This window comes from Neomonachus schauinslandi, chromosome 7, assembly GCF_002201575.2.
Source record: "Neomonachus schauinslandi chromosome 7, ASM220157v2, whole genome shotgun sequence".
Classification (NCBI taxonomy): domain Eukaryota; kingdom Metazoa; phylum Chordata; class Mammalia; order Carnivora; family Phocidae; genus Neomonachus; species Neomonachus schauinslandi.
In genome coordinates, this window is record NC_058409.1 from 61,066,686 (window position 1) to 61,088,405 (window position 21,720).

General features: G+C 33.7%; 1 protein-coding gene across 2 annotated transcripts in view; it reads right to left on the reverse strand.

Moving 5' to 3' along the window:
* The window catches only part of EDIL3 (EGF like repeats and discoidin domains 3), a 399,438-nt gene that overhangs the window by 14,495 nt on the left and 363,223 nt on the right, over positions 1-21,720 (reverse strand). For both annotated transcript variants that reach the window (XM_021699551.1, XM_021699541.1), the window contains one exon: positions 7,417-7,572. In XM_021699551.1, the coding sequence (XP_021555226.1) occupies positions 7,417-7,572 (156 nt within the window). The remainder of the gene's footprint in view (positions 1-7,416; positions 7,573-21,720) is intronic.

Below are 21,720 nucleotides of genomic sequence, written 5' to 3' on the forward strand. Positions count from 1 at the left end.
TACATGTTTTTACTAAATATTTTGTCTCTGCATGTTATCAACCTTCATTCAGTCTTGATGGGCACATCAACCCCTAAGATTGCTGTTTTCTTTCTTTCAATTTCTTAGTTCCACGCGGGTTTTTTGTTGTTGTTGTTTTTTGTTTTGCATTAAAAGTGGAATCATGATATTAACTATTATCTCTCTCTATCAACTCCTGGGCAGGGCTTTTTAATATAATTTTAAAATTAAAAATGGTGAGCTCATCACTGAACTTTACATTCTGCCAAAACAGAAACATTCTCAGGTGGTGTCCTGAGTTTGAAAATCTAACAACATCCACATTTATGTGAATACAGGCAATTGTATATTCTTCATACCCAAACATATCCCAGCCAGGTCCCATAATATTGAATTATGACAAGGAAAAAAGCAGATAAAATTCTAAATAACAGTTGATACCAGATGGTGTTTATTTAAATAACACTGTCCTTATTTTTAGACAATGCTGAAACTGTAGCATTGTTTCCTTAACTTAGTTCCAATTAAGTCACTCACCAAATACCTAAGTAAGGACACTACAGTGACTACATATAAATCTCTGTCATGTAGGGACACAACTCATTTGCTGTTTTTGAATCTGAACGCTTTGTGTAGAGTCGATTAGTTGTTGGGAAACTGCTTTCAGAAAAGCAGCATCTTTTCTTTCCCTCCCTGCCTTATTTGAAAATAGTAACAAGGCTCTGAGTGGATGAAACTAATGGTCTCCATGCAAGATGGAGACATCCTGTCCTTGATCCTGCAGCTCAGAAACATATGGCTGCTCCACCCTGAAAGACTCGCTCATCCTCTTTCACTTCCTCCTGCTAGAATCCTTCTCACCAAATGCCACTGGGGATTCCATTTATTTTACCTCCCAGGGGATTCTGCAGGTTCCAAATTTTCTCAGCCAGGTCAAATTTCAAAAGAGCAGCATGGCTCTGATTCCTGAATTGACATTTCATCTGACCTCTGCCTCACAGATGAGCTGGACTTCCGAGGATTTAAATATCCAAATTTAATTTCAGCTACCTGAGAGTGCCAGCTTCAGCAGGAATGAAAGAATACCCTGCAGCATCTGTAATTACTGATTAATTTGAATATATCCTCCAATGCAGATTATGAAGTCTTTGCTAATAAGGACTGGTGACATTGCTACTTTTTTCTTTTTCACATCAACGTTGAGAAAAGAAAATAAGAATCAGGAACTCTTTTTTTTTTTTTCCTATTGCAGAGTCATAGACTTTTATGAAATGAGCATAATTTAATATTATTATTATTGTTCTTCGATAGCTCTAAGCTTGTGCTACTTATTTCCTACAGTTATTTTATCAAATAATACATTTGGTAGGTTATATTTTGAGTCTTCAAAATAAACTGACTGAATCAAACTTTTTCCACCATTTTTAAGTTCCTTATTAGGCTGGGATTTCTTTGTTGACCTGCTGTCATATTCAGGTTTCCCTCCAATACATCCAAAACAGAGTAGACAATAACTGCCTTCAGAATAATACATGATTGAATGAATATAAATGTCACATCCTTCTAGATGTTTTCCCACCTACTATGTGTTCCTAACTACATAAATCTATTATTTAAATTTAAAATTTGTTTAAAGCTAATACATGCTTACTTGCTGGTGTTTGTGAGACAACTGGCAAACATTAAAATTTAAACTTACACTTGAGACATTGATTCATACTGACTTGCGCCACTGACAAATTGGAGGCCAGCCAGTCCTAAAGAATTATAATATAATACATTCCATTCTGACTAGAAAAATACAAACTACACTCAGTTTCAAAAACTTAAATTTGGTACCAATTAGAGTCATCCTTCCCACACGTGCTCATTATTCAAATTAGCTTGGGCTTCTGTAAACATTTATTCAAATTAGCTGGAGCCTCTGTAAACATTTAGATTCCCAGCTCATCCCTCTGAGAGTCAGAGGCAGGGCCCAGAAATGTGTATTTTTTGACAAGCTCCCCCACGAGTGTTATGATCAGGCAATTTTGGTAACCACTGAATTAGAGAGTTCACTAAGATGTTGCAGGATTGTTCTTGATGAGTACATGGCATCTTTAAGGACCAATAAAATCTTTTATTTATGTATGTATGTATGTATGTATGTATTTATTTATTTATTTATTTTTAAGGACCAATAAAATCTTACTGGAAACAGAGTTTTGGAGTTTCTTTTATAGAAAATCCAGGGTGAAGCTGCAAATTTTTGATTTATACTTTTAAAAACCTGGACAATTTCAGGGAGGGAGGCAGAATATTACCAGCTTCTTTTTTTTTCCCCAAAGAAGAAAGCCCCCATGGTGTGAATTCAGGTTTATTTACACACCATGACATTATGACTAATATATTGGATGAGAAAATCCATTTTCATTTCTAATTTTTCCATATAAGAACACTTCCTGAAATTTATTATTGTTTTACTTTGGCTTATAACCTTAAAAATTAAATACTGGAAGTGTCTGTCAAATTTTGCAATTTTCCTGCTAACTGCAGTAAAAAAACAGCTCCAAGAGTCTAAAACAAATGTCACTTTCATGAGAGCAAAGGAACATTTGACTTTCAAATAAAAAATGTATCTGAATCCATGGTGTAGAGAAATATAAAAGTTAAATGTTAGAAAATATTGTAGACAAGAAAGAGAAAAATAAGAATGTAGAGATTGTGATGAGACAGTAGCATCATGTGCTCCATCATGAAAGATATAATGTGGAATTTTGTCAAAAAATAAAATGTTAAAGTAAATTGCAATTCTTATAAAGGCTCTGGGAAGATAGTGAGAAACTGACATTTCAATGAAGAGAACAGGAATTTATTTTTCTTTAATTGACTTTTGGCATAAACACACACACATACATACATACATACATATACACTGACACATACATTTAGACATTCCTATGTACATATATGCTTTTTCCTTGGTGTTGCTTTCCTGAGGCTTAGTCAGTTATGACTAATGAGAAACAGAAAGGGCATTCATACATTTTTTTTAAAATTCAGCATTCATACCTTTTTAGTATTTCATTTACACCACTTGTGGTAAACCTAGAAAATTGCTATTATTTTGAAATTGTTTTTCTGAAGTAATCTTGTTTTTGGATCTATAGCAGACTTCTACACCTACACCCCTAAAATCTAATTAGAGCAAGCAATCAATAAAAATGGAAAGATACAAAAAAGAAATCAGAAAATTTTGTTTGTAAATATTTCCTTTTGAAATGTACATACATAAAACATTTCACAAGCACATGCTTTGCCCTGAAACATTCAATTCATTTATAATATTTGTGTGGGTGAAAGTTTGTAGTTGAATTTGCATTTGTAAATACTGAAGACTTTTTCCCTTATGGAAAGTAACCATGGAAAACAAGACACAAATAATATTAGGAATCAATAGGAAATGGCTTATTCAGAAAAATTAATTGCTAAGTTGTGGAGGGCTTCTGTAAAGAAGAAGAGCACACTTATGAAGAATATATAAAATTATAGGTAAAATACCTAGTAAAAATAGTAATAATAATAATAAAGCACAATTATTTGGATATATATATACACATATATATTATGAGTGATACATGTATACTTTGGAATATATATATACATACAAATATGTGTGTGTATTATATATATATATTCTGTGTGTATATTATATATGTATATACAATGCCTCTATTTCCAAGAGTTCAGAGAACTTTTGCTCTTCCTTCTTATAGATAAATATTTCTTTATTGTAATCATAATTGCTGTATTCTTATGTACAGTTTATTGGAGTTTATTGTTTTCTTTGGTAATAAATAGTAAACTTATCTAAGGCTTTTCTTCATCATACTGAATTAATTATAATACCATAAACAAACTGGCTAAATTTAATTTTAAAACTACCAGTTACATGGTCTGGGTTTAGCTGATTGTCACATTTATAATATTAAAATGGTTTAATTCTTCAGAAATTTTTATATTGGATAGATGACACTGATTTATTGTCTCACATAAGAATTCACATAAGAAATCCTTTTCACTGGGTATCAATTTACTCTCATAGTTGACCAACTTGCCTAGTGGGAGCCTATTTCTTTCTTTATGGTAAAACTTATTTGGGGAATGTCAAAATCAAGTGTTATAATAAATGTGGCTCCTAAGAACATGGATTTATAGCTAAAATCTATTTTGTGCTTCTAGAGGTAGGTTTCTGGGGCTCTGCATTAATTTGAAGGTAGACTAGTAAGTTTAAAATGTATGCTACAAATCCTACAGAAATCACTGCAATAATAAAAAATAAAGTTATAGCAAGTAAGTCAACAATGAAAAAACCCCAACCGGAATCATTAAAAAATTCTATTAATCCAAAAGAAGACAGAAAAATAGAAAAAAAAATGGAAAAGATGCAACAAGTAGGAAAATAAATAGAAATATGACAGATTTAAACCCAAAGATATCAATATTCATATCAAATATAGATGGTTTAAATTCTCTGATTAAAGAGCAGAGATGGCAGGATTGGGGAAAAAAAAAAAGAGACCCAACTATATGCTGCATAGAAGAAATGCATTTCAAATATAAGGTACAAATGGGTTAAAAGCAAAAGGATGAAAAAAACACACACCAACATAGCATAAATCAAAAGAAAGCTGAAGTACATCTACTAATATCAGCAAAGCAGATTCCAGATCAAAAAATATTTCCAGGGATAAAGAAGGTCATTTTCTAATCATAAAGGAGCTATTTGATCAAGTGGACATTAGAGTCCTAATTGATCGTGCATATGCATCTTTCAACAGAGCTTCAAAATACATCAAACAAACAATAATATAACTGCAAGAAGAAATCAGGAACACCACAGTTATAGTTGGAGATTTGCACATTGCTTTCTCCATAATTGCTAGTACAAGTAGATAGAAAATCAGTAAGGATATAGAAAATCTTGGTCAACTTGACAAAAATTTTACATACATTTCAGACAAAGATAATGAAATAAAATGCACTAATATGCAAATGCATCATCTATTACTAAGGGAAAAATTAAAAAATTATTCACATGTAATCATGAAATCACATGCTTAATGTAAATGGAGACAAAAAAGTATTTCATCAGTACAATAATTTAATCATATTTTTCTTTATACTTCTTCCCTAAATCAATCTATATAAGGATTTTGCTATTACAGATATGCTTTTTTAAAAAAAATATTTATTTACCTTAGAGAAGGAGAGAGAGAGGGGAGATGAGGGGCAGAACGAGAGGGAAAGAATTTCAAGCAGACTCCCCATTGAGTAAGTAGCTCCTTGTAGGGCTCAATTCCACCACCCTGAGATCATGAACTGAGCAGAAACTAAGAGCTGGACACTCAACTGACTGAGCAACCCAGGTGCCCCTAGAGATGTGCTTTTTAGTGAACATTACACATGGATAATGAATGAGAATATTTATCTATCTTAAAATTAATTTCAAGAACTATATAATTTATGAAGTTTAAAAAGCTTCATTTTATGGAATATATTTTCATTCCTTATGCATCAGAATGCCTACTGTAAAAAAGTGAAAGGTAGGAACTGAAACAGTTATTAGCCATAAATCATGGCAGATATCTGTTTACAGCTCACAAATACATTTGAAGACAGTTTTACAAAAAACCCTATATCCATTCAGTCTAAGATGCTATTGATTAGAAAACATGCCATTATTTTAGGTTCTTCTAGAAAATATTAAATGCTCCCAATTTAATTGTGACATTGTAAGATACAACAATTTCTGAAATGTTAAAATATAAAGTGTGTGTGTGTGTGTGTGTATGTTCTGAGATGTTAAATGAATGTACCCCGAGATGCTAAATGGGTGTGTTCTGAGGTGTTAAAAGGGTGTGGATTTTATAATCTAAACCTAAAAACATGTCTCCCCTAAAGTGAATTTTAAGTGAACTGAATTCACTATGTTGACTCAGTGGAATAGCCATTCCAGGCTTAGTATTGCTGGGAAAATCTATCAATTCTCTGCTTGAATATTTGAAAAAGAAAGATATTCCTGGGGTATTTGGATGGCTCAGTCAGTTAAGCGTCTTGCTTGGCTCAGGTCATAATCTCAGGGTCCTGGGACTGAGTCCCACGTTGGACTCCCTGCTCAGTGGGGAGCCTGCTTCTCCCTTTGCCTCTCCCCTGCTTGTGCTCTCTTTCTCTCTCTCTCAAATTAATAAAATCTTAAAAAAAAATAAAAAAAGAAAGATATTCTTAACTTTCTACTGGTTAATAATATGATAAGAGTAAGGGAATGAAAGGGCTACATAAAATGGATAAAGTCATTATTAACTCAGAAATACTTAACATATTATATTTTCCCCCAAATCCTTGAACTAAGATATTTGTTTCCATTATGTGTTTAGAAAGTTAGAGTTCTTTGCACAAACACTCTAAGCAATGAATGAGTTTCAATTTCATTGGTCCAACTGAGGCTACATTTTAACATCTGAATGAATTAGTTATTGATATGGAAGCCTGAGCACTTTCATTTTCTGAGGCCCTATAGAAATTTGGACCAGGAGATATTATGGAAAGATGTTTAAAATGTAAGAACTTTTAGAAAAACAATTAGATATAATATAGTGTAGAATTGTATGGTACAATAATATATATATCTATTACTATAATATTAAAAGTTACACAGGTAAAGAAATTGAATAAATCTGTGAATTAAAACACAATCAAGGAAACTGGGCAGAGAAACATCCTATGTTTAATTTTGATAAACTAGTATAATAGTTAAAATTTGTCCATTTCTAAAATTCCTAATTGTCAAAATAATCAAAGAAATACAAAACATCTTTTAGTTAATTTTTGAAATATTTTTGCCAAAGAACATTTTTTCTAATAACAGTAATGTTTTTTAATAGTAAAATTAGGGGCACCTGGGTAGCTCAGTTGGTTGAGTGTTCGACTTGTTTTCAACTCAGTCATGATCTCAGGGTTATGAGATCAAGCCCTGTGTTGGGCTCCACAGTCAGCCAGGAGTCATCTTGAGGTCCTCTCCCTCTCCCTCTCCCTCCCCCTCTTTCTAAATCTAAAATCTAATCTTTCTAAAATTAAATAAATACATAAAATCTTTTAAAAAAGTAAAATTAATAGTGGTAAGTATTCAAACAATAACTATTTACATGTGCTTTATGATAAATTATTCAAGCTTCTATAAAATATAAGCAAATTTTACTTAGGTGGATCTCAGATAATTGATAATATGGAAAATGTTAAAGCTTTTTATTTAACATACATTTTTCAGTGTATATAACCATTAATTTTAACACCTATGTATAAGTAGTTCATTCAATCAAAATTGGATTCAGTTTGGTCCTCCATTTCTGCCTGTTCTAAACCACTCAGATCACTTACCTTATCTTTTCTTTGCTTTTCATCCTGGTATACAGTCCAGTGTTCTCCATCATTGCTGTAAGCTAGTTTGTAGGAGCCTACGAACTGTACGTGACCAAAATCTTTAGCTCCTTGTGTAATGATGCCAGTTACTTTGGTAGGGACCAGAAGGTCCACCTAAAAAAAGGAAAAGATATAATTTAAATGCCATGATAGAGTCCATTATAAATTTGCAAGTCTCTTGAATTCAGGAGATGAAGTAACATACATGCTAAAGCCAAAAATACACTGATTATTTGAATTTTGAAACTGATGACTGAGCTATTATTGGCTCATAACTTTGATTTTGCCACTGAATAAGTTTAGTCAAAAATTTGAATAACTATTTTGACCATTTTAAAATAAAGTGATGGTCATTTCAGTCTACCAATCAATTTTATATTAAACTGATACATCTAGAGCTGGCAAGTCTGGCCTTCTTGAAATGATTATTATCTTCCAGAGCTAGTGCTTATAATTCAATTTGCTGATTTTACTGGTCAATTCAATAATAATAAAAATAAAACTATAGTTGTGTACATATTAGGAATAAAAATGATATTATATGTATCACAGTTAAACATTAAATAAAAAGCCAACATTATTTCCATGAATTTTAATCAGCTCAGGAAAATATAATTGAGTAATAGTAATTGTTGTCCAGCGAAAATCTCTTTCAGAAAATTACAATCCTAAAAATGCTGAGGAGGAAGTCAGGCATTCTTCAAAAATGAAGAAGGATTAAAGTATGCATCCATGACTTGTGGGATCTGTGCTCATAATGTGATTGTTCCTACAAAATATGTACTTATAAAACTATGAGACCCATGGTGACCTGGTAAGCATTAAATTAATCAAGATGTAATTGAAATGCAAAAGATAGGATTGATATTTATGAAAAAAGAGTACGTAACACTGAATAATTTAGTATAATTCTTCTTTGTTCTCTAATTCATGAAGCTTTTCTTCTTAGGATGCGAATTTTAAAAAATTATAGGAATCTTTGTTTTCCCTGTGGACAATTCTTGTAAGACCTTTACCTTTAGGTTTATTGATGTTCCTTGATCTACAGCTTCCTCTCTCCTTCCACAATAGCCACCTACTTCCTCCTACTTCCTATGACTAACTGCCTTGCTTACATCCTTGATCTTATCATCTTTCACTATCATGATCCCATGTGTGACCTTGGTGGCTTTCAACCACTATGTCCTTTTGTTTCTATTTCAGGTTCTCCATCCTGTGTGATATATGTAGCCACAAATAGACAGTCATGGGTCAGATACAGTACATGAATGAAAAGACAGTGTTGAATAGACCATATTTAATGACTGTATTTAGATGCTCTTCAATAAAGGTATGAAAAAAATTCGCAATGTTTCACAGCCTAGGGATATTTCTTAAAAAAGTCATTGGGGCTTTTCAACACTGTTTGCAACATTCCTTAATTAAAGACATTAGACTCAAACTGGACAATGGATTAAGACAGAAAACTACCTTTAATGCTTTATTAAAACATTTTAGAAAGTTTATCAAAAACTCTAAAATACTTCTGTTTTTGCTATTTCCGAAACATGTATTATATCATCTAAAATATCTTATCTGTCCCACAGCGAGGCAAGATGGCAGACTTATGATACCTGGGAAGGAAACTGTTGCTACGTCGTACACACTATACTCAGTGCTTTTTTATGTCCTCACTGAATCCTCTCAACAGCCCTGTACCATAGCTTTGAGATGAGGAAACAGGTGCCTAATACAGCATGATGTGTGATCCAAAGATAGTGAGTGAAGGGAGGATCCTAGATTCAAATCCACCTTTCTGATTCAAAGTTCCACCATACATATAAATTCTCACTCAAGGATTTCTTTCCGTTCTTTGGGACAATTTCAGAAATTTCTGAAGAATCTCAAAGCTTCCTCATCATACTCATCAAAGTTATAGGAACTCTAAGCCCCAATCCAAACCAATCCTGGCTTTACAATATTAGAAGAGCCCTGTGTTTTAACATGAATTTCGTCTCTGTTCTTCCCCTGTCCAGAGTTAAAAATGTGGATTGCTTTTGTTGTCCTAAATCCAAATATAATTGCGCAGAGACACCTAGGCATAGCCGCTGCTCTTCAAAATGCTCTTAATGTTGCTGACAATTAATGGGCAAAAAACCTTACAGTATTCTGAGTCACTGCATTACCATCAATGCTATAAATGCACAGAAACTCAAACTGTCACCAAGAATATGAACACTTCTAAGGCTGGATCCTTTGGTCCCTAAACGTCTGAGTCTTTAGCTAAGATGACGCAATGAAGAGTCTTATAGCATATCTCTTTTTCTGTGGTATTTCTTAAAGTCAGCTGGGTTTCCTGCTGGGTGGAGATGTTTTCTCCTTAAGTTGTGTGTCTTGGCTCTTTCTAACAGATATGTTTTTCTCCCACTCTAACTGCTCCCCTTCTCCAGCTTTTTTTTTTTTTAACTAGAAATGTTTTTCTTTTTTGTTCCAGTTAAGTCAACTTCTCTACTTAAATAGTCAGCAATCTGTTTCAAGCTGGATTTTGTCCTAAAACTTGCTATTTGCTACATTAAACTTAGAATACCAAGCCTAAGCAAACCTCTTTTAGTGTAAAAATAATCAGCATCCCACACTTAACACGAAAGTTTTGCAACAGGACATGTAGAAATCTCAGTCTGGGACACACTCAGAGACATGTCACTCTCATATTCAGGATGATCCCAGAAAAGCTCATTCTTCTGGATCTATGCTTACCATTGGCCCAGAAGTACTTTGCCTTCTTATAGATCTTGTGAGTTAAAGTTGTACTGCAAACATGCTGGACGAAATGTCTTCAGCTGTTTTAGATAGACCCTCATCTCCCAAGGTTTGGCTCAAATACAGCAGATTATTTAGGGCACTGAGCTGGCGGATGGGTAGATGTTTGGCTTAGTGCACTGCACTTCATGTCTGCATCTGTACTAAATGTGCCTTACATATAACAGTCCCTCAATAAAGGTTTTGCTGGATTGAGCTAAAACTACTTCCTAAGTATGTCTCATGGACAAGAACTAACCATGGCTAAGGATGCCACAAGGTACCACAGCAGAAACTGTCAGCTGTCTTTCTCTTGTTTTTCTATATCGGGTAACATCACTGGTCGAGGAAACAGTGTCACAGTGGTGCCAACCAGTTTTTACTGGGAAGGGCAACTAGTTAAAAATCCTCTCCGATCTTCTGATCGTGAGAGGCAGTCCATTGTACAAGAGCTGGATGGTCTGGGTTCCCAAAATGGCTCTGCCTTTACTGGCTATATGCCCTTGGGCAGGCTACTTGACTACCCCACATCTCCATTTCCTCATCTGAAAAATGAAGATAACAATCCTCATTGGATTTTATGAGGATTAGATGAATTAATATTTACTAAGTGTGTAAAACAACATATAGACTATAGTAAGGGCTTTATTATAAGAATTTGATAAGGATAAAACAATAAATAAATCTGGGGGAATAATCTATTATCAGTCTCAGCATGTTATTAGAAACATAAATACAGAATCAGGGAAATGGGTGGCCAGATTGTCCTAGAAGCAACTTCTGGATCACAGTATACTTTGGTCACCTTCTCAGGTTATATACAAAGATAGTCATTTTATCTTTACTTAAAGTAGAGAAAATTTGAAGCACTGAAATTCCCATTTATGGGTGAAATGGCTTACTAAAAATAATATAATTTTATGGAATTTTGTTCCCATTTGAATATTAAGGTTATGTTACAACAGGGAAATGGCTCCAAAAAAATGCTAAAAGAGGGAATTAGATTCCAAATTACAGTGAGTGATTTATTTTCCTTTAATTATGTGAGTAAAAAAAGAGGGATGCATATACAGAGAGGCTCAAATGATATGTGAGTAAAGAAAAAAGTATTGCATGAGGGTTATGTAGGAATGTAACTCTTTTGTTGTAAAATATCCTGTAATGTTTTAGTGAAGCATAATTATTTTTAGAGTGTCTAACTTAGGAAAACTGTAGAACAACGAAGAGCATCTGTTTGAGAAAGGTCAAGATAAATGACATTTCAGATGTCTGCATCACACCCTGACAGATGGCTCCCTGGAAGGGCAGACTAGGAAAGTCAGCTGATTTTCACAGAGATGCTCTTAAAGGAGTGAGGAAAACAGATAAAATAGTGTGCAAGAAAAGTGAAAAGAAAAAAAAAAGACCAAAGAGATTTATCACAGAAATATGCAACACGGCTACATCTAAAATACTCTAGATAGCCTGTCTTATCAGCTATCTTGAATGACAAATTTTCTAACTTCACAGAGCTTTGTAAAATTAACTCATTGAACAGAAGTAACTTTGAGCTAATATAATTATATAGCATTTAAAAATCAAATTATGGGTAAAATGTTTAGAAAACATTTTGGTTTCAATAAGGAATTTTTTAACCATAACATTACATAATATAATTGTATGTAATCCTAGATCCATTTAAGGCACATAATTCACTGCACTTGGTATTTGAACAATATTGTTGGTTATCAGATGTTAGTAACACTTCCAGTGCGTATTTGTAGGCCAACTGGTTAATGTGATCAACTCAATATGAAATATTATCCAGCTCTTATATTTGATATGATCTAGTAGCTCTAGGGTTACAGGTTCAGTGTTCTTAAAATACCAAATCCTATATATTCATTTCACCACTCATTATTGCTTTCCTCCTCCCTTTACTGAAGAAGTTTAAGTTTCTAATAATATTTTTAAATATTTAATATAGCAATTACTTTTTCCATATTGAACTTTACAGCTATGAGCACTAATACAAAAAATTATACTATAAAATAACCTTTCAAAGGATAGACGGACTTTTCTGTTTTATTGGTGTTTTATAGTATGCCTTTTGCATGTAAAACCTCATGTAACACATGTATGGTGCCATAAACAAGCTTTGTAAGCTTAGGTGATCATTCAGGAGTATGTTTTGTAGGACACCTGGCATAGAGTAGACATTCCAAATATCTAGGTATCATCTGCCCTGGATTCAAAATTGAGATAATTCTGTACTTAAAAATTACCTGCAATTATAACATGAACAATGCTCCAGGTCAGCCTGAGCTACACCCCGTGATTGCTGTCAGCTCATGACTGCTAACTTTTTAAAAGAGTTCATTTAGAATCATGCAAGTTGTTCAACTGCATGTTTTAACTGAGGATGGGAGATAGCATGGTAACTATGCACAATTTATATTTAATAATTTTATTTTAATAATCTTTCTCATGAAAGTAATACATGCTATGAAGAAAAATTGAGGAATACAGAAAGAGTAGAAAACAATTCTGTCTCACTATCAGATAAGATCAATGTTTTTTATTCACCCTAAACATGGGTTTTTTAGACAAATTTGTTGTACTTGGCATTTGATTGGGTACCAGGTGTTGGTTGCACTTTTAGTCTGCATTTGCAGGTCAATTAATTCATTCTTTTTTCCACTTAATATTTCATCAGTAATTCTCTATGTCAATAAACTATTTTTAAGACTTTTTTTTTTTGCCATAACACACCATGTTAAAGATTTGCTGTAATTATTAACTATAAAACATTTACTCCTCCCTGTATCCTCAATTTTGTTTCTATTAAAATTAATACTCTCAAAAAATCCTAGTCCTTTCATTTGACCACATATCTCATTTACATAGGATAAATTCATAGAATTAAGGTTATTTGGTCAAAGGATGTGAAAAATAGATTCATTTTCTAAAGATAAATAATAAACACTCATTGTGAAAATTTCAAGTGGTGAAAGAGATAGAAGGAATTCTGATAATTTTAGATATTAGATAAATTAGATAAATTAGATATACCATCGTTTTGGTAGAAAATTTTCTACTTTTATAGTTTCTCTTCATACCTTTAGAATAATTTCTGTCCTTTTGTTGTCCTACATCTTTAAAAAATAAGCCCTATATCATCTTGTTTTATTTTCCTTTACTTGAACAGAGAGAGGACAGTCCTGATGTCTGCCCAGCACACTAGTCACAAGGGTTCCCCTTTGCCTCTCACTGTCTATTAGGCAGTTGTGGGAATTCTCTTTCCGACCTTCAGCTATCAACACTGCCCTGTCTGTTACCAATGCCCAGCAGACATTTAGGCTGAACACCTTAGTTAGTCTCAAGGGACAAGCCTCTCCTACTCTTGCTGTTTTTCCTCTGAATATAGGAAGGATAATTTATTTTCTTGATAATACAAAATCCAAAGTACCCTCTTGTCAAATATAAAATTACAGGGTCAGGCAACTTGGTCTCTGTTGTGCACGATGTATCTGGCATAGATAAGGTGTTTTGATAAACACATAATGAACGAATCGTTTGTTTTTTAGGATTCAATGAGCTAACATGTAGTCAATGTGAATTCCACTCCACTTTGCCAGGTTTGTATTCCAGGGCCAATGGGTGTGATGGGACATTGGGAGGTAGAGCAGTGGCCACAGCATACAGTTTCTGGTTGGAGTAGAGTGACTGTTGGGCCCTCCAGACCTCAGGGCAGGCTCTGGGTCTTGACCACCTCTATTCTGATTTAATGTTGGAATCCACACACTGTAGTTACAGGGAACTCTACCCAGGGCCTGGAAAATCATCGATTGGCATACATTTGTATGCGTACTTTGTGGATGAGGGAAGGGAATCAAAGGTTACAGCAGAAGTTGAATGAGTTAAAATGATGGACGTGATCTCCTCGTAAGCTCAACACAGGAACACTTAAAATCAGGCTTGCTTCTCTCAGCTCCAGAGGAACCTTCCAAATGTAGTTCTCAGGAAAATGTTGGAGAAAATTCAACCAGGCTTCACTAAAGCTCTATGTGTAAATGGAAGTCCATTTATCAAGATTTTTTCATTAAATCTCAGACAAGTTTAAAAAAGAACCAAAATTATGAATATGTTAGGATTAATAAACTATGACTGACTCTAATGCCTTTGTATTGATTTACTTAAATCATGACATATAAAGGGAAAATAAGGCGATACTCTTTCTCTCTTTTTTTAATGAGGAGACTTCTGTAATATTCTATATACATTTCATTTTTTGAATTGTTTTGCAAACAATATCCTCAAACAATTATAGTTAGAAGTAACTAAAATAAAAAAAAAATGAAGTAACTAAAATTGACATCAAGTTAACAGGTAAGCTCTTAGGCATTTCTTCAAATCCTATGACAGAAAGAAAAAAACGTTTGAAGAAAATTATAAAACTTAGAAAATTCCTAGGGAAAAGAATCATACTTTTCTCATTGGGTTATTGAAAGTGATTTTCTGCTGAGTTCACCAAAAATAAGATCACCCTGAGAGAGTAGAATTAACATATCTTTATGTACCTTTCAAGCCTGATTTTGATTAGGCTGGGAACTTTGGCTTATTCCATGAATAAAAATTCAGGGCAATGGCTAATTGAATTAGTCTGCAATTGATAGGGTCATTATTAATTGGTAAATGGAGACAAGACTTTTTAATAGAAGACTTTGATCAAAGAGCTTAATGATATCCAATAAATATTGTTCAGATATTTTAATTAGAGCAGTGCCAAAGCCCAAATGAAGTAGAAAATAAAGAAAACTACTGGCAAATGATCTGTGTTAGTTTAAAATAAAGAACACAACTTTTAAATAGGAATTGAAGTAGTTTGTTATTTAGTGCTTTCTGATAGCACAGTGAGAGAGGAACCCAGGTAAAAATTGTGTCAGTGTCTTTTATAAAGCTAAAGATTCACTGAACTGGCAATCAAACTTCCACGCACTTCAGTAGCCAGTATTTGGTTGACTGTTCACTTGAAAAAGCTGTTTCAATATATTTCTTTGGCAACCACGCTACTAAATATTACCAAAGGCACTTATATCCCGTATAATCATTATATATTCTAGAGGCTGACATTTACAAATACAAAACATCTATACACAAAAATGTGTTGATATGGAAATTTACATAAATCTTCTTGCTTTGTGACAAATAAATAAAAATCGTGAGAACTTGGAAAATAAAACCCCCACAAATTAAAGTATACTGCAACAGCAAATCACATTGCATATCTTAACTATTACGAGGCCCTCGAAAGGTAGGAAAGTTGACAGAACACACAACCTATTTTTATGTGCCACGCTTGCTGGAAGAGCTATGCATTTTAGGCTGATATAAAACTTTGCCATTCCCACAATTTAGAAATCATCCATAGAGTCCTGTGCATGATTTTGTTTCATCAGACCGGGTGAGCCTTAATACTAGATTTTTTTCAGTCTTCGCATACTCACATTATACGATGACTGATTTTTAGGCTTAAACGACATCAATACCAAGAGAACTAGATCTAACTTTTCTCCTCCTTGTCCTTACAAAAGGAAGCAGAAAGGGGCATGGCCTCTCAGGAACCAGGCATGAAGTAAATGCTTCAGATTGCTTTGGGGAAAATGTACCATCAGTGTCAACAGCTGGAAAACAGCCCAGGTCAGTGCGTTGCTCTGAAGTGATTGGAGGGGAAAGGGAGGGATATGGCTCAGCAGTAAGAGCTGCCTGGGGATTACGGGGTTAAGAGCCAGTGACACAGAAAGTGAACTGCCCTAAAGGGTGGCTTTAAAAAAAAAAAAAAAACTTTTGTCAGAAGGACAGAATATACACATAGTGTGGATAAAAAGGATACAAGTTATTTCCATTCAAATGCATAGTCAGTAACACTGTCAGCATTTTATTTGTGTAAAAAGGACAAGCCCGGCTGGGGTGGATCTGGCAGCGCTGTCTAGTCCCTCAGTACACCAGTCCCCACACAGTAATTATAGTTTTAAAGAGCCTTGCTGAAAGCCCTGCTTATAGATTTCCTCATTGAATACCCATAAAACCACCGTGTTTTATTTATGTATAGTAAAAATATCTTCTCTATATTCTTCCACTGTTATTGATGTTAATTTCCATTTGTTTTGTTCCCGAGTAGAAATAAGGAGCAACTGAATTCTTGGAACTCCAATTTCATCAAGCTTCTCTTTTAGGTCCTAACATTAATTTCCCATTTATTCTCTTTAATATAGGGTCCAAGGTCTTTTGAGCTTATTAAGTGGTAAAATAGAAAACTGGGTGCTGGATGCTGATAAAATCTAAGTACTACCTGATGAACATATTTTAATTAGCTTCCAAAGTGCAATGTGGCCTGGGTATATTTATAATAAAGCCTCAAACAGGCATACGCCTAAGAGTTATAATGTCATGGCTTGAATATCGGGTATATAGCTTTCGCAAAATATGTCCTTCTTGATTGCCCATGAACAATAAGATGTTAATACTTTCCTTCTTTCAAGAAGTAGCACTATCTTTAAGGGACTCTCGTATATATCCTTGTCTCAGAACAAGAGCTCATTTCTTTGTGCAATCAGCTCCAAACAATCTCATATTTTTAAAATCACATTCTTTAACTCTAAAACTATTCATGCACTATATTTTTATATTACTGTAAAATAGCTCATAAACCACAGTTTTAAATTAGGTATGGAATTAATAAATCACTTGGAACAAACTCATTATATTAAGTTTATTTAATTTTTTTGCATTTGTATTCAAGAGTTTAAAAACTCTCCAAGTTATAGATCACTTCACTAAAGGATCACTTATAGATTTAAATGAAGAATTTCATGAGACACCTCCTACCCTTGTGGTTGAACATCTTTGCAGTAACTGTCTTTGATATCCCATCTGAGAGTTCAGTCACAAAACTGTTGACATTTTTAACATAATTTGCAAAAAAAAAAAAAAGAGTCAGAAGTGAAATAAACAGAAAGTAGAGGCACAATTCCCTCTTATTTGATATTACAATTGCTTAAGGATCCTAAAATCCAAAAGATATTTTAGTGAATTCAAACACTGATTTAAAGAAAAGAGGAATCATGTAGAAATTATTTGATAGAATGACAGTAAAAGCATGATTTTAGAAAATTATTTACAATGGAATCAATCAGCAAGTAATCAAAACAGAAACAAAAATAAAAAAAACCCCTCTTCATCTTCATAAATAACTCACAAGATTTGTCTCTTGATCTTGTGGCTTGTCGTACCTAAAGAGGTATTTTGACATGTCTTTCTCATTACAGAGAAATCTGGTACATTTTAAGAAGTGCTGAAATATCCGTTAGTTTCGGAATCAGAATATACACTTTGACACATCTGTACGTTAGACAGAATCGCTATAGGTCCAATGCAAACAACTTTTTAAAGTCTCCCCTTTCGAGACAATTAGGCCAGAGGTCACACATAAAATTACAACCTTTTTAATACTCTAAAAAATTAAAATCATCTACAAAGTCATGACTGTGTAATGCATTGTCTCCAACTCTTTTGTAATATTTTCTTTAAAAAGTAACAGCAAGTGATATAAACAGTCATGTAGAGATTATGCTTTAGGAGGGAGAAATTCACCATTGTTGGGGAGATTGAAAGGTTAATTGTAAAGAACAATTCTGAAATAATGTATTCTTTTGAAAACTTTCAGGTCAAAACAACAAATGTGGTTTTATTTTCAAGATGGAAACAATAATTTAATTGAACAGTAGGGGTGCCTGGGTGACTCAGTCAGTTAAGCGTCTGTCTTTGGCTCAGGTCATGATCCTGGGGTCCTGGGATCAGACCTGGGTAGGGCTCCCTGCTCAGCCAGGAGTCTGCTTCTCCCTCCCCCTCTGGCCCTCCCCACTGCTTATGCTCATTCTCTCTGTCTCTCTCTCTCCCTCTCTCTTGGGTAAATAAATAAAATCTTCAAAAAATAAAATAAAATAATCCAACAGTAAAAACCCAGATATTAAGAATGTGTCTAACATTTCCGCACTAAGAATGTTTTTGATATAGCTTTTTTTTGTAGATATGTTTTATGAGATTAAGAACTTTCCCTTCCATTATTAATTTGTTTCAGAATTTAAAAATCATGCATAGGTATTTAATTTTATTAAATTATATGTCTGTTAGATTGAGATGACCATACAGATTTCTCCTTTAATTAATATGTAACAAATGGCCCCCAAACCAACACCCAACCAACACCAGAACTATAACAGTGACAATACCTCTGGGCAACCTTTCCACTGTCATCTTGCTTCTCTTAACTATGGTTTACATAATCCTACCTTTTTTGTTATTTCCTTGCTTTTTGAAACACAGTTTTATTAGACACGAGTGGACCCATAAATAATATTTAAGTTTTAAGTTGTTTTTAAAATTTATAACAAAAGCATCATATAGCAATCTTCTGGGACCTACTTTTTTTTTTTTTTTTTTTTTTTTTTTTTTTAAGATTTTATTTATTTATTTGACAGAGACAGAGACAGCGAGAGCAGGAACACAAGCAGGGGGAGTGGGAGAGGGAGAAGCAGGCTTCCTGCTGAGCTGGGAGCCCGATGTGGGACTCGATCCCAGGACCCTGGGATCATGACCTGAGCTGAAGGCAGTCGCTTAACCAACTGAGCCACCCAGGCGCCCTGGGACCTACTTTTTTCATTCAATATTACAGTACTAAGATTCATCTACATGTTTGTTTATAGTTATGTATATATTTTTACTGCTGTGTAATATTCCACGTGTTCATATAAGGCAATAAGACCCATTCTATGTCACGAGTATTTGATTATTTCCAGTTTTAGCTTTTAAAAATCAGTGCTATGAACCTTCTTGTACTTACCTCCTGGTATATATATTCAAAAAAATTTTTTGTGATTATGTACCTAGGAGTAGAATTTTGCAGTTGTAGAATATATGAATGTGCAATTCTATAAGATAAGGCCAAAAAATTTCCAGAGTGACTTTACCAATTTACACTCCTACCAGCAAGATAGATATATTTTTTTATGTTTGATTTCCTATTTTGGTGATTAACATTAGTAGATTTTCTAATGTTTTTGTAAAGTTTGAACATTTTATGCATTCCCGGGATAAATTCTTCTTTAGTAAACCTATTTAAACTTTGATGGATTGTATTTAGTCACATTCTATTTGACACACTTACATCTCTGTTTACAAGTGAGATTCTAAATCATTTTCTTTTCTTGTACCTATGCCCAGTTTTATTTGGTACCAGAAAACCATGGTTTCATAAAAGAATTTGGGAAGCCTTTCTTTGTTTTCTATAAAATAGTTTGTGTAACTCAGAGGGTATATGTATTTTGAAAGCTGTGAAGTCTGGTTTGAAGTCTTTAATGATGGTAGATCTATTCAGGGTTTCTTTTTTTCCTTTCTCTCTCCTACGTGAACTTTCTTGACTATCCAGGTTTCTACATTTTTTGAGTAAATACTTTGTGTTAATGTTTCTTTTACTATAAACATATACATATATGTAAATACATATAGAAACACCCATCTATAATATATATATGTAGTAAATATGGCACAATGTTAACCTTTATTAAATTTGGATATTGTTCTCTTCACATGACTGAAATATTTTATAATTTAAAGGAAACACAGTTTATTGTGAACCTCTAGGGAAGGACTTAAGTAGTCTTTGTATTTGTTTTTCTTTCCCCAGAAATACGTGGAAGGGAGGGAGGGGGTAGAATTGTTTAAGATATAGTCCAACTTTCTCCAGTAATACTGACACTATGTATTTAGTTTGGCAATATAAGCTCAGAGCACATTAATCCTTAGAATGAAAAGTAATGTAACTAGACAACTTCTTAATTTTTTCAAAAAAAAATCTGCTTGCCCTGAATATTGTAACTCTAGCCCTACCAAAAGCCCGTATACCTCAGTGTTTAAAATCTAGGCTCTTTATTTTATTTTTTGGCATTTCACTTGTCTTCTTTTTAGTACTGTATCCACACCATTAGCCATTCATTTCACTCATTGAGCCATTCATTTCAAAGAAAGACTTTGCTCTATTAGCTGTATTTATTTTGTATAACTTATTTTTATATTTCTGCATTTTTGCTGCCTTTGGAATAAAATAACTATGACAAAATAATATAAACATGAAATAACAATGAAATCTGCAATATTTCAAAAATTATGTTACCAAAATTAGGTTTTCTTACAGTGACAGAGAGAGAGGTAGGGACACTAAATATAATTCAGTTACCTTCCATAAATTTTATCATTTTCTTATTATAAGTTTTATGAAAGATGAACTCTAACCCATGCACCTTAAAGTCATTTTTGAAAACCATGCATAACAGTAACAGAATTTAATGAGAATAATTTTAAAAATATTTATTGCCTTCCCAACATGTTCTGCCACTGTCCCACTTCAGCTTTTCTTATATTGCATGATGCCAGGTACAGAACTAGACCTCAATAAATGTTTTTATTTTTTCATTACTGAATGGAACCAAAATTCATATGTCAATTAACACATGAAAATTAATAAACCCATATTTGATATCCATCTGACACTCAAATGTAAAGGACTCTAAGCCCACTTTTCAAATTATCAGTCTATGCTCTCTTTAGCATATTCCTCCATTACAGCATATATCACATTGAGTTTGCAATAATCTGTTGATGAATGTTTGTCCTCTACAGGATTTTGAGCTCTTTGAATGCTCTAATCACGTTTCAGCCACGTTTGTGTCTTCCAGGTTTATTCTAAGGTATGCATGTGTTAGGCATCCAGAACACCTTTACTAGATAGGCAGATAGATGAGATGGAAAGAGATTGGCTGAGAAATACAGGTTGGGATTTGTTTTCAAAGTATAGCAGGGCCAACTTTTTTTTTACAGATAGGCAGCAAGGAAAAATGATGTGTAAATGTCTAAAGAAATGTTTGAGTGAAGAAAAAAAGAAAAAGAGAGAAGTTTTAAGGTAGAGTATTAAGAATTTTATGTTTTTACCCCATGGTACTGTGAATTTGGCAGCATTGTGCAGTATAGTATTAACCTTGGCAGAAAAAGATCAAAGTTAATGAGAATGACTTCAGTGCTTTGTCAGTAATGCCGAAGGAGGTAAAGGTCCCTAGATTCTAAGAGCAGTAATAAGAACAGAAAACCCAGGGACAATGTGACAGGTGAAAGGACAGGACCTTTTTTTTCTTCTTCTTTTTTTGGTACAGTTCACTCAATTTAATCAGAGCTTAAATCAAGATAAAGAGTGTCAAACTGACAGCCAATGCCAGCCCTCAGGAGCAAGAGTGGGTTAACACATCTAGGTCAGTAAAGGAGCTGGGACAGGAAGAAGAAGCTAGCAGAATACCAAGTCTAATGTCATTTTGCCAAGTACGTTTCAGAACCAGGAGGCTAAGGGAACCAGTATGGTTTGGATTCTCTTGCTAGGGCTAGAAAGGTGGACCATAC